This window comes from Carassius auratus, chromosome 46 (assembly GCF_003368295.1).
Source record: "Carassius auratus strain Wakin chromosome 46, ASM336829v1, whole genome shotgun sequence".
In the NCBI taxonomy this organism is placed as follows: Eukaryota; Metazoa; Chordata; class Actinopteri; order Cypriniformes; family Cyprinidae; genus Carassius; species Carassius auratus.
The window spans coordinates 14,772,371-14,784,755 of NC_039288.1; the positions used below are offsets into that span (position 1 = coordinate 14,772,371).

The 12,385-nt window shown below is 38.2% G+C and overlaps 1 protein-coding gene across 10 annotated transcripts in view; it reads right to left on the bottom strand.

Annotated features, from left to right (window-relative positions):
* Positions 1 to 11,823, bottom strand: part of vav2 (vav 2 guanine nucleotide exchange factor) — a 157,858-nt gene extending 146,035 nt beyond the window's left edge. For 7 of the 10 annotated variants that reach the window (XM_026235033.1, XM_026235028.1, XM_026235026.1 and 4 more), the window contains exon 1: positions 10,755 to 11,822. In XM_026235033.1, the coding sequence (XP_026090818.1) occupies positions 10,755 to 10,958 (204 nt within the window). In that variant the 5' untranslated portion in view covers positions 10,959 to 11,822. Of the gene's footprint in view, positions 1 to 10,754 lie in introns of all 10 variants that reach the window. The other 3 variants (XM_026235032.1, XM_026235031.1, XM_026235034.1) reach the window with 2 other exon arrangements.
* Between the last annotated feature and the right edge of the window lie 562 nt (positions 11,824 to 12,385).

Below are 12,385 nucleotides of genomic sequence, written 5' to 3' on the forward strand. Positions count from 1 at the left end.
TGTATATTTTTGCATTTTGAGCCTCACAGAAAGAAACCCCAGAGGGTATTGTATGAAAGTGAATGATTACACCGTGGCAAATCATCAAGAGAGCGCTGCAAAAATGTTCAGAATGAGCAGAGCTATACAGCATAAGGGTGACGTTTGCCGGTTTAGCCGTGTGTGTCTGTTTGTAATGCCATGCAGCAGCAGGCCTGGGTGAGGTCTACAGAAAGATGAATGTGCCCAGGCTCCGCAGTTCATCATCTCGGGAGTCCGTCTGGAAGTATTGGTCAGGCTAAATGCTATTTCTGAATCCAGCAACGCTCTGCTGCCAAGGTCACAGAAGAGAAGAGTAAAGATGACACTGTGAAATCTGACCAGAGTGGTGAAATGAAACCAGACTGAAGGACAAGGACAATCATGTACAAACACAAATGTTTATCTGCTCAACAGAATTATACAATTAAGTTTAGAATTCAGAAATTTGTATTAGTTTCTTTAGCAAAGGAGCTTTGGCTGATTTGACTGATTAAGAATATGTTAAAGAGCTTAAAACTGGTTTGTCTCATTTTGACAATAAATATGGACGAAAGCTCGGCTGCCATGAAGCAAATAAAGGAACAAATGCTAAAAGGACCAACTCAAATGCTCCATTTTGCTTAACATAGCCTACTATATTTTCTAAAAACAGCATGCACAGGAGGACACACAAATGGAGCTGTTACAAGCAAATCAGAGGCAGCATTTTCATTCAGCATTTCCACAATTTGCATTCCAGTTACTTGATCGAAATTCCTTTTCTATTTAAAGGGTTAGTTCACCCGAGAAAGTAAATTCATCATCTTCTGCTCACCCTTGAAGCATCCGAGGTGTATGTGACTTTCCTCTTTCGAAATAATCCAATCGAAGTATTTTAAAAAAATTGTCCTTGCTCTTCCAAGCCTTTCAATGGGGTAAGCGGGTGTTTGTTGTCAACAATTCAGAAGATGTGAAATAAAGTGCGGTAATCTGTGATAAAACGTCCCTCACAGCTCCAGGGGGTGAATAAATGCCCCCTGTAGCGAATCCATGCGTTTTTGTAAGATAAATTCTCAGATTTCAAACGTAATAAACACTTTTATTCTCTCTTCTGCTTACTGTGGGGAACCAGATCTCCATTGTACGAAGACATAAAAGCACACAAATCGAACATCTCAACTGTAATTTACTAAAATCTGTCTGCAGTCTAACTACACCCTATCCTTGTAGGAAGACAAGATACTTATCCTGTTATTTTCATTTTTTATGTGGGTGTCAAATCTTCCTTTGGACAACAAGAGCTGAAAATTATCCATATAAAGATAGGAGTTGGTGTAACATAATAGGGGATTGAGAATCACTGCAAAGACAACCTAATCCTACGAAATGAAAACAGATCTTCCTCGGCACAGAGAATCTTTATGGGAAAAAGATTGGTGTGTACTGCCAAGGACGAAACATAGTACAGGAGAAACTCACCAGGAATACACTCCACTGGGTGCTATACAGCACTAATAAAAGAAGGGAAATAAAATGCTTTTGTTCTCGCTTGGAGAAATACACCAAGTCTAAATCTCCAGCCTCCCTGATGAGCGCTTTCTGTCCAAAACAAAACCTTTAGAATTTTGTCATAAAATGATGGCACCAAACTGCTGCAGTTTCTGAATAATGAATGTCTAACCCAGAGAGCCTGCAGTGAAATCTCCCCAGTAAAAAGGACAAGATGGCAAAACATGACTGAAGATGGAAACACCAGTCTCACACTCTAAAACCAGAAGTGCACGTCTCACTCTCAGAAAACTATTTTAAGCTGTTGCACCTGCAGGAAAGTGTACTTTGCATCAACAAAAACTAAAAATGCCATGAAAAAAAAAAAGCCTCAAGGACAATGTTTAAATTTGTCAAAGTTTCATATGTGAAACTGATAGTGGATGTGTTCAGTTTGGTGATTTCTAAAGTATAATTGTTGTGCTCAGGACACCCATTTTCTCTATGACTCTAGATTTGCCAAAACATTGTACAGGATAATCCACAATTCAATGCACCGAGCTGGTGAATGATCAATTACAATCTTTTTTGATCTGATCTGACTACTAACACTTCTAACCAAATCTAAACTGTTAAAAATAAATCTATAGAGTCATAGAGAAAATGGGTTATACATAAAAAAGAGAGAGAGAGAGACTTATTTTTTTTAAGTGGAAGTATGGAGTGTGTAAAGTTTGTGAGCCAATGTGTTAAGCTTTAAAGATCATAATACGGAGCAAAAATCACTGAATGCTTCCAAAGTCCTTTTTAAACATCTGTCCTTGCATTAAGAACTGCCAACATGATACTACTGCCTGGAAGACAGATGAATCTGAAAGAGAAAGAGAGACTGTGGCAGAAAGATCTAGGCATGAGCTAAAAGAGTAAATCCCTTGGCTACAAACAAAGTTGTAATGACAGATTCAACCAAAAAGAGAAGGAAGAGAGAGTGGCCTCCAGACACAATGGTGTCCAGTTTTTCAGAGCATTTTTCATCTTGGAGCTCCTCAGGGGTGGGGATGGGTGTGCTCTGAACTCTCTGTTCCTCTTCAAGATGTTTCTTGTTGTCTAGATGAGAGGAGGGAGGAGAGGTTATACAACCCTAGCTCTTCTCCCTGAGTGCAGAGAAAAGCCGGACGACCACAGGCCTGAGGAAGTCCACAGGGGCTAGTCTGCCTAATAATTTGTGTTTTTTGTCCCTGGAAAACCCCCTCCTCAAGACCAAATGATCATGGAGGAAGGGTCAGTTTAATTTTGAATGCTCTGTTTCACCAAGATGCTTTCACCTCAGATTACATTAGATCTTCACCAGCTCTTTTGTTTTGTTTTTTATTGTTGTTTCCATCCAAGTCACATCCTGCAGGATTCTCAATTGTTTCAGCTGTAGTCCCTTCACAGCTGATTAGTTTTATTACCAGCCTGCCTAATCACTGCCACATTTCTCAACTTCTCTCTTTCTTAATGGAAACACCCTCTCCATAATCATACCGACTGTTACAACATCTTCTTCTAGCACCCAGGAAATTGCTTTTGCAGATCTGTTTCATCAGTATTGGTCACATGATTCCCTTTTACAAACAAAAGTATGTTTGGGAAGAATAAATCATTATTAATTCTTCACAAAATGCTGTACAATTAACAAAAGGCTACATGGTCTTTCTGGCAGAGAAAATGAATCAAGGCACTAGCATCCATGATGACCCTTTTGAATCAAGGCTGCTGAGGAACACAAGTGGGGTAACTGTAAGTAGAAATCACAGTGATCACATGCAGTCACCTGCAAAGTACAATATAGTTTATTATTATAATTGAATCTGTAGACACTCTGTACACCTATGCACAAAATAAAAGATATACTTTTATTATATGCAGCCTGTAATTCAACAAAATCAATCAATAAATAAAATAGAATAAAAATGAGGGCTGCACAATTAATCTAATTTCTAAATCACAATTACGTATGCCACAATTATGGGTAATAATTAAATGTTTATTTTTGATGTATGCATTGCATTCTAGGCATTTAAAAAATACATCTAAAACACATTAAAATACATTTTTTTTTCTAAAAAAGGAAACTTAGTTGTTCGTTTTAAGAGACCCAGGAGTTTTATTTTCTATTGCATAATTAATATTGCACTTTAATTAAGCAAAAACAAATTGTATCCGATTACTCGATTAATCGATAGAATTTTTGGTAGAATACTCGATTACTAAAATATTTGATAGCTACAGCTCTAATAAGAATGTTTGCTAATAAATCTATTTATTTTTATGTTTCGTTTTGTCATCTTAATGTTAATTATTTAATTGAAAAATATTTAGTGTAGGCCTATTTATTTTATTATTTTTATTTGTTACTTTATTCTGTTTTTCTCTGTTCTCAGAAGCGCTGCCGGTGCGTGATAATTTGACAATGTCTGAATCCAGGTTCTGTTATTGCTTTGTTGTTCTTTGTGCTGCTGTTTGCTTGTTAAAATAAACCCATAAAAAAAATTTTCATGGGTCACAGACACTCATCCATTCTATTTTTATTTAATATTAATTTATTATTCTAATATTATCAGTTAACGATTAATGCTCGGAAAACAAGTAACGGTTGTCAGTTGGGAAAATTAACCGAAATGAGCATACCTAATTCAAAACATCATTCAGTGTAAATTGTGATAATCGTAATTAATAAATCACAACTAAATGGAATATGGGAATATGGATAAGATTTTGTCATAATCTTGACAAAAAATAAAAAAATATTTTCCAGAATCCTTATTCATATACATAAATAACCTGTCTGTGTCTGACACAAAAGTTAGCAATAGCATCTTTTCCCTATGCCAGCAGCTGGCCCTGCACAGAAACCAGGGAACATTTGCCTACTGACACACACCAAAATGACAGCGGAGATGAAAATCATATTGGATTTCCATATTTATAATCAAACAGATGGTGATGGGACAAACTTTTTTGTTCCTGATCCAGAAAGTTCCATTTAACTTTGTTTGGGTCAAGAAAATATCCACAGTTACAATCACATGAGGCATAAGTGGGAACTCGGGGCTGCACAATCAATCAACAAATATACATATTAAGATTAAGCAACAAAAAAGGTAAAATGTAATATAGATCTTCTCCCATTGATTTAAAAGTTGCTTTTTACAAAGTCATTTTAGTTGCAGTGTTAATCATTACAACCAATATTCAATTTATTCTGAGCTTCACTGATTATAATAGGAGCATTCAGGAGTGCTGATCTGCTGACGTATTTGACTGACTAACAGATCACTACAAATTTCTACTAAACATTATTGTACAGGATCCAACAATATCTGGAACTGCACAGAATAATTATCATTTAAATTTGATAGAAAATGCACAGGGTTGTAAATAAATAATTATCAAAGTAAATACTATTTAACCTACAAATCATCTCACTTTAGTAGTCATGCCCCATTGATAAAACCCTCCATCATATTCTTGTTAACAAAAAATAAGTGCTTTAATAACCGCAGCTTGAGCTGTAATGTTTCATTACTCACCAATTAATTATTGCTTAAACATTCTGTTTTTATTAAATTATTACTAAACCAATCCATTTAATATTTCATTTTCTTTTATCTTCCTTTTTCTATTGTTGTCTGTTAAATTTATTAAAACAGAGATATAAATATATAGAATATAACTAGCTGACATAACAGAGAATTTTCTAGTGCCCAGCTCTATTCTGAGCTCAGTTTAACAACAGATTGCCACTAATCCAGAGTCTGCTCACAGGGAAGCAACAAGGGGAAGGGTGGAAATGATATACAACTTCCTGTTTGCATGATTAATGAGCTCACCAGCTGGGATAAGATCAATACACAGCAGCCTTTTACAGGACTCTGTAATGTTGCAATTTCTACCTCTGAACCGCTCCTCCTGTTCCAAAGCCATTTATGAGATATGATCAATTCTGGTCAGTAATGGGATATTGGTTAGCTTTGTGTTGGTGGGGAAAAAAATCTTTGAATCCTAAGATGTTACTAAACAAGCCCCGCAAAGGAACTGGGTCTCTAGAGACAATAATATCTCTGGCATTGTTGGTAGAGATAATAGAAAATATTAAGAAGCTTATCGTCATACCCACTGAGGGGCTGGCAGGTGGAAGTGCTCAGAGGAAGTGTGCTTGGAGAAGATGGAGAAGACGGCTTGCTTCTCCTCTCAACACCATACTGATGGTTATCATCTCCACCCCAGTCAGAAGTTAAAATCAATCCTCAGCAAATACCACAGTAGGCTGCATCAAAAAATAAATAAATAAGGAGCACAACAGAGAAATGTGGGTGTGTGAATAAGACAGTCTTTTGAGCACTGACAGCTACAGTCTCTATGTCTCAAACATCCTGAGGCAGGACTCAAGAACGCTTAGGAGCTTGAGACTTCACCAAAAGTTAACACTATGGGAAAAGACAGGTTAAACACTGGCAAGTAGTATATACAGATAACGATGGTGTACGAAGATGCTGTCTGTCATAAACATTTTTTTTTTAAATGGCCATCTGTTGGTTGTGCCTTACTGCCCTTCTAAGCCTCTGGGCTCTGTGTAATCGTGCCCGGCTCAATGCGCTCTGAGAGTCAAGACTGACTCCCCGGCTCATCAGTGTTAATATTCCACAACAAACTACTCACAGAAGGGGCCTCATTTATGAACATAAGTTGTGTGGGTTTCTCTTTACTTCATATCTCATTTTGTGAACAGAACCTTACTTGTGATTGAGTTGCAGTCTCAAAGCCCTGCGGGGACTCAGTCTCCTCCTGGCTGCACTGAGTCTGAAGGCCACCGAATGATCTGGGCATTAAAATGAGAAATAATCTGCTGCAAGAGTTTGAAGCAACTGTTCAGTCTCTCAATTATAATTTCTCTTCCCTGATCTCCAATTTTATAGCTATTAAGAATCACTCTTGAGATAGCCCATTGCTTATGTATAACATTGTTATGGAATTTTATTATGGCAATATCACAACTGGTCCATCACAAATAAAATAAATAAATCTTGCATGCTCTTGGAATTCCTCCCACTGTGCTTTTGGATAAGAATTCCTCTAAAAGGTTTCATATATCCTGTGCTTTTCAACATGATCCACCCTCTCAACAACAGTAATATGGCCTAGCAGAGCTACCGTGAATTGCATTAATATCCCCTCACCAGCTTGGGTGACATGAGATCAATCTACCAAGCTGAAACATACAGTGAAGCCTCGTCTCCTAAAACATGTCTGGTCATGGTGTGAGGTCTTGCTTAATCCTTGTGAACTGACTGCTTCCTCTGTTGCTTGATAAACGGTATCCCTAAAGAATGAACAGGAACCAGTGAGTAAACCATTTCAGACATTCCAACAAACCTGATTAATCACAAAAGCACACAGACATGAAAGATCAAGCCCTGGCAACCATAGACCGGTACTGTATTTGTCGAAACCTGTATTTTTCTGCAAATAAAGTGGATTTGAGTATATAGTAATTTAACTGAGTAGTCTCATATTTCCAACCCTTTTACAATCCTATTCACTTTCTCTGATGAAGTTGGTCACAGCTGCATGGAGCAGGAAGTGTCCCTAAGAAGCTTTATTGATGAAATTACTTGCACCCAGCTGCCAGGGGTCAAAGTTCAGAGAAAGGCCATGCTTATACATTAAATTAACCAAGTGAGAGAAAAAGGCTGACCTCGCATCATATCCACCTTTCCGCCTCAGAAAAAACTGGTTCTTATACTGAATTTAGGAGCATCCCTTCTGAAATGCTAGGCTCTGATCAGTTAGTATAATGCAGCTTTGTGAATTGAGCATCATAAATGCCTCCAAATTAATCCTTACAGGCTGATGGTCTTTTTTTATTTAAGAACTAGCAGCAATGAAGCCTGCCTCCATACACTCCAGTCGCTTACCCTGCCATTATGCTACATCTCCATTCACTTTTGTTTCGAAGTTTAATCATCAAAGACCATATTCTTTATTATAAATGCATTATTATTGTGATGATGTTTTATGCTAGTGCATTTGAACTTCATGCTGCTCTTTCAGCTTGTTTAAATAATTCCACTCAAGTCCACAATGATAAAAAAAGGACCAGGGTCCAGCACAAAGAGACCTCCAACAGATGCCAGAGGCCAGGAAGTGTGGTCAGTGTCTGAAAACAAATGTAACTTGTATGAGATTTTGGCTGAAGGAGGAAGCAAAAGTGTATGAGAGGGGGGGGGGGGCGTTACGTGTAATAAATCAGAGCAACAATATCGCAAAGATGAAATACAATTTCCGTGCTCTAGAAATACAAGAGTTATGAGAAAGAACTTATCTAAAAACAGCTAAAATGAATAGGCTGTTAAAGGCAAATGGGGAGTACAATAAAATGCATAAAAGTGCAACAGTGAGCAATGACTCGTTTCTCTTTCTCTCTAACCTGTGTACGTGCTGAAAGACAGGCTGAATTTTCTAAGAGGAAACAACAGATATTGCAAATTCCCCAAAGCCCTGGAGAGAAAGGGGCCAGATCTCACAGTTAAGACTGAAGTCCCAAGACAGTCCCAGGGTCAAGCTGGAGGTGATGGAAACTAAACACACAGGTAGTGCATGCAAGTACACACACACATTCTCACTACTGGCACCTGAATCACCTCTAAGGTATTAGTTGCAACCAACCACCCGAGGTACATAAAAGTGGGGAAGAATATTAAAAAATTCAAAACCCACCAAGCTATGTCTGTCTGACAGAGCCAGAGGAAAAGAACTGCCCCTCCTCCTGAGACCTCAGATACACTTCAATGTATTGTGTTCATGGCTACACTTTATCAAAATGCTAAATTATTTTACATTATAGTATTATTAAAAAATAAATAAATACAGCCTAAATACAGTGAAATACACAGAGTTAAATACACAATCCAGTAAGTAATAATACCAGTTAACAATATTCCTACATAAATTCTTTAATAAATTACTTTTTAAAGGGATAGTTTACCCAAAAACAAATAACGGGGTCATTATTTATATTTGCTCATCTTCATATCATTCAAAACCAGATTTTAAAAAAAGTAGACATTTCTGAAGTGTCTTTACAGAGCTCTTTCAAAACAGTGATTGTTTGTGTGTGTAATAAGTGAATGTGACATGCTATTTTATAAGTTGAAGTTTGTGTTAGATGTGACTTGGGTATGTCGCTCACACAAAAGCTTGTTTTTACATATAGCTTCAGCATTAAATATAGCATATTTAGCAATAGTAATATGAACATTTTTATGACATTTGTGTTTCCTACAAAAAAAAAAGTAGCATACATATTTGGAACAACATGAATGATAAAAAAAAAATAAATGGCAACATTTTCATTTTTCGGTGAGCTAATCTATTAAAACAACCTTTCAGTCAAACACCAGAATTCATCTTCTCGAAATACACAGGCACTGATTTGAAGAGTACTCATTCCACAGAGAAGGGAGCAAGTCCCCTTGCACTCCACAGAAAAATAAAACATTCATAGGCATGTGAGGTAAACAGTTATTATCTGAGAGACAGGAAAAGCATGGCTCTGTGTGGCTGATACCAACAGTACTGGTATGTGGGCATAGACAAAGTGTAAGCTGACTAAAATTCTGGAAACACTTGTCTGTTAACTAACACCTGAAGCTGTCCTTCCAGTCTTTACCGGTATAACAGGTGTTTATAAGTGACAGCGAATCACAAGAATGTGATTATTAAATGGCCTACTGCACTAAAACGAGGAACACGTGAAGCATGCAGAACAGCAGAAACTTCGGTATCGATGAACATCCACCACAAACAGCCCACATAATCACTTCATCCTGATTTAATGGAGGTAGTAAATTAACAACCACTGTGTATCAAAGCACACAGTGACCTTTGCTGCATATAAATCAGAGCTTCCATTGTGCTGCCAGATCTCCCTTTTAACCAATTTATCACAACATAATACCACACAAAACCCTTCCATGCTGAGGAAGCTACTGTTGTGGGAGGATCTAAGGTCCCAACGTCTGCCTCAGAAATAACAGCTTAAACAAAAGCCTACAAGCACTGGGTGAAACAGCTAAACAGTCATAGGACAACATCTGTACAGGTAAGAATCATGCCATGGTCAGTGAAAGAAGGCTAGAAATCTCTTTATCTTTTAGCTGAGCATATTTCTGGTCCAGGTTTGCAGTGAAAAGATAGATTTGCATTAGTAAAAGGGTTGTTTGCTTTACTTTTTTAAATCAACAAATATTTTAGATTAAAACTGCATCTGTTAAGGATGAGTGTACAGGAGTCCTGTAACCAATAACGATTTAAATCACCATTTTAAAGCATCACACACATAAAAGTTCAAAAAGTAAAAATTGGTGTTTTCTGTGTCTCAGAGCGACTCGCAGTAAATGCTACTCCATGCAAACTCATCTCTGAGTTTTAGTCTATTAAAATATGCTTCAGAATTTCTGGACAGAAACCCAATTCAACACTGACAAGACATGCTGAAGGGGTGGGAGACACAGTGGGACGTTAGTTCAAAACCTCTCAAAACATTCAACACTTACAAATGGCTACATCATGCTTCTCAGCCAAGTCATATTTATGGGTAGAAACTGCCTTTGCCACACATTCCTTCACAAAGAGCACTGGCTGAGAGCCACATTCCTGAAACCCACGAAGAACTTGCTGCTTTTCCTGGTTTATGTTTACAGAGATAAGAGCCTTGGCCCTTCCTTAACATTCACCTTTAAACCCTGCACAGCGTCAGATACTTACTTTCAAATGATCAGTTTCATACTGTACATACTCTATGCAGAATGCACAGTGATATAACCGGATGTTCAGCTATTAATATGTACGTGCTATTACCTATAGAAAGCTTAAAAGACACCTATGTGCTTTGCATTCAACTACTTGCAGTTTGTGAGACCATAACATTATACTTAAACGTTCCAGGATATGATTTCAACAACTTAAACAATGCGAATGACACTATAAAACATCAAAAGGTTTAGTTCAGATAACATTTTCGATTAATCGATTATGACAGTTCTATTTGTAATTGCGCATCCATTCATGCTCGACAACGACCCCTGTTGATAAGAATCAGAGTGGCAACCACTGGGAACAATGTCAATTCTCCGGCTGTCAAAGCTATCATCAATCATTCCTGCATATGAGACACGCATTAAAATACAGCCATTAAACCCCAGAGATGAACATTAACTTACCTGTGACATCTGAGGCCTGAAGTTGATCTGCTTTAGGTCCACGGATCCAGGAGACAGATTGTGCAGCATCTGGCACAGAAGCACCCCATCTCTGAGCGCCTGGGCCAGGTCGAACACCACCGCTGAGGGCCAAACGACCCGATGGTTGTGGGGCAAAACCTTACAGTCTATCAACCAGCGACCGCACTGTCTCCACTCCTCCATATTGACAGGAACAATGCAGAATATTGGCAAAAATAAAAACTGTATATCTGGCACACTGGCGAACGTACCAAGATAAAGCTGACGTGAAAATGTCCCAGTTCCTCTGTTAGTCCAAAGGGCACTAAAAAGCCTTGGGTCAATTGCGTGAGAACGCTCTTAGCAGTGATGTAACGTTACGCTTAACAACTTTTTTAAAGAGCTATACAGGACTTTGTATAACGAAATAATCCAGTTATTATAGCGCGCAGTAAAATGTTAAAATATGACTTAAATGTGTTTTCCCCTCAGAGAATCAGACGAGTTTCCTCCTCTTCATCGTGGACTGACATATTTGCCTCTGTAAACGCGTCCTGTCACAGCAAAAAAAAGAAAGAAAAGTGTCTCTCCGGACAACAATAGATATTTTCCTATACAAGAAATCCTGGAAAAGACTGTAAAGCAGCTGTTACACGCTAATTCGGATGGTTAATCAAAGTTTTACCGTTAAAATAAGGAATAAATCCATGTTTTGTAGTTTTGAGAAGATTGCGCCTCACAAGCGGATTGCGCCTCTCCAAACAGAATCCGGTCCAAACTTGTTTTTAAAACTTCTTGTGGGAAATATCAAAGCGCACAGCGAAAACCCACAAACTCTGGCGTATTCAACTCGAAAACTGTTGTTCGTCCCGCTCCTTTCACTTCCACAGAAAGAGAAACGCCGCGAGGTTTTAGAGCCGGACAGTCATCCGTTGAGCCGCGATGGTTTCTCGGTTGTGTCAGTTCATCTCTCTGTGAAGAGATGGTTAGAGTGTTTTGATTTCTCCGCTCGCCGGAGCCGTGAGAGCGGGCGAGCAGCAGGCGGGAACGCGCGCGCGATCGCATCTAGGTTCCGGTCGCGCTCGTCCACGTGTGAGGAGGAGGAGAGGGTCGGTCTCACTAAAATAACGACCCGAAAGCTTTTTTTATCACTATTCATAAAATTCTGTAGACAGACAGCAGAATAAATGCGAACATGTGAAGAAAATGTACATTATCTCACATTATTTTTGATATTACCATGCAGTCCTACTACTTTTGTGGAGGTTTGAGAAGATTCCTGGGAGACTTCAATCATGTAATTTAGTCTTGATCAGCTTAACATGTGTGTCAAGTAATGTATACAGCACATGTGCAATTCAAATACATATCCTCTTTTTATTCATAAAACATAGTAACATAAAATTCTCACTCCAATTTTGTGGGGCCCCTCAATTTACCTCAGTGAACGTATTTACATATGAGACATATATGTTCTGATGACTATTTTGCCCTGGGACCAATATAAAAACTGGCTAAAGCACATTCAGGATGAAAGATGGCTTTCTGAGGCAGATTTGAGTAGCTGTCACAAGACTCAAAGCATTGATCCATCTTGGTCTCTGCAGTATTGTGTTACTGGATACCATGTT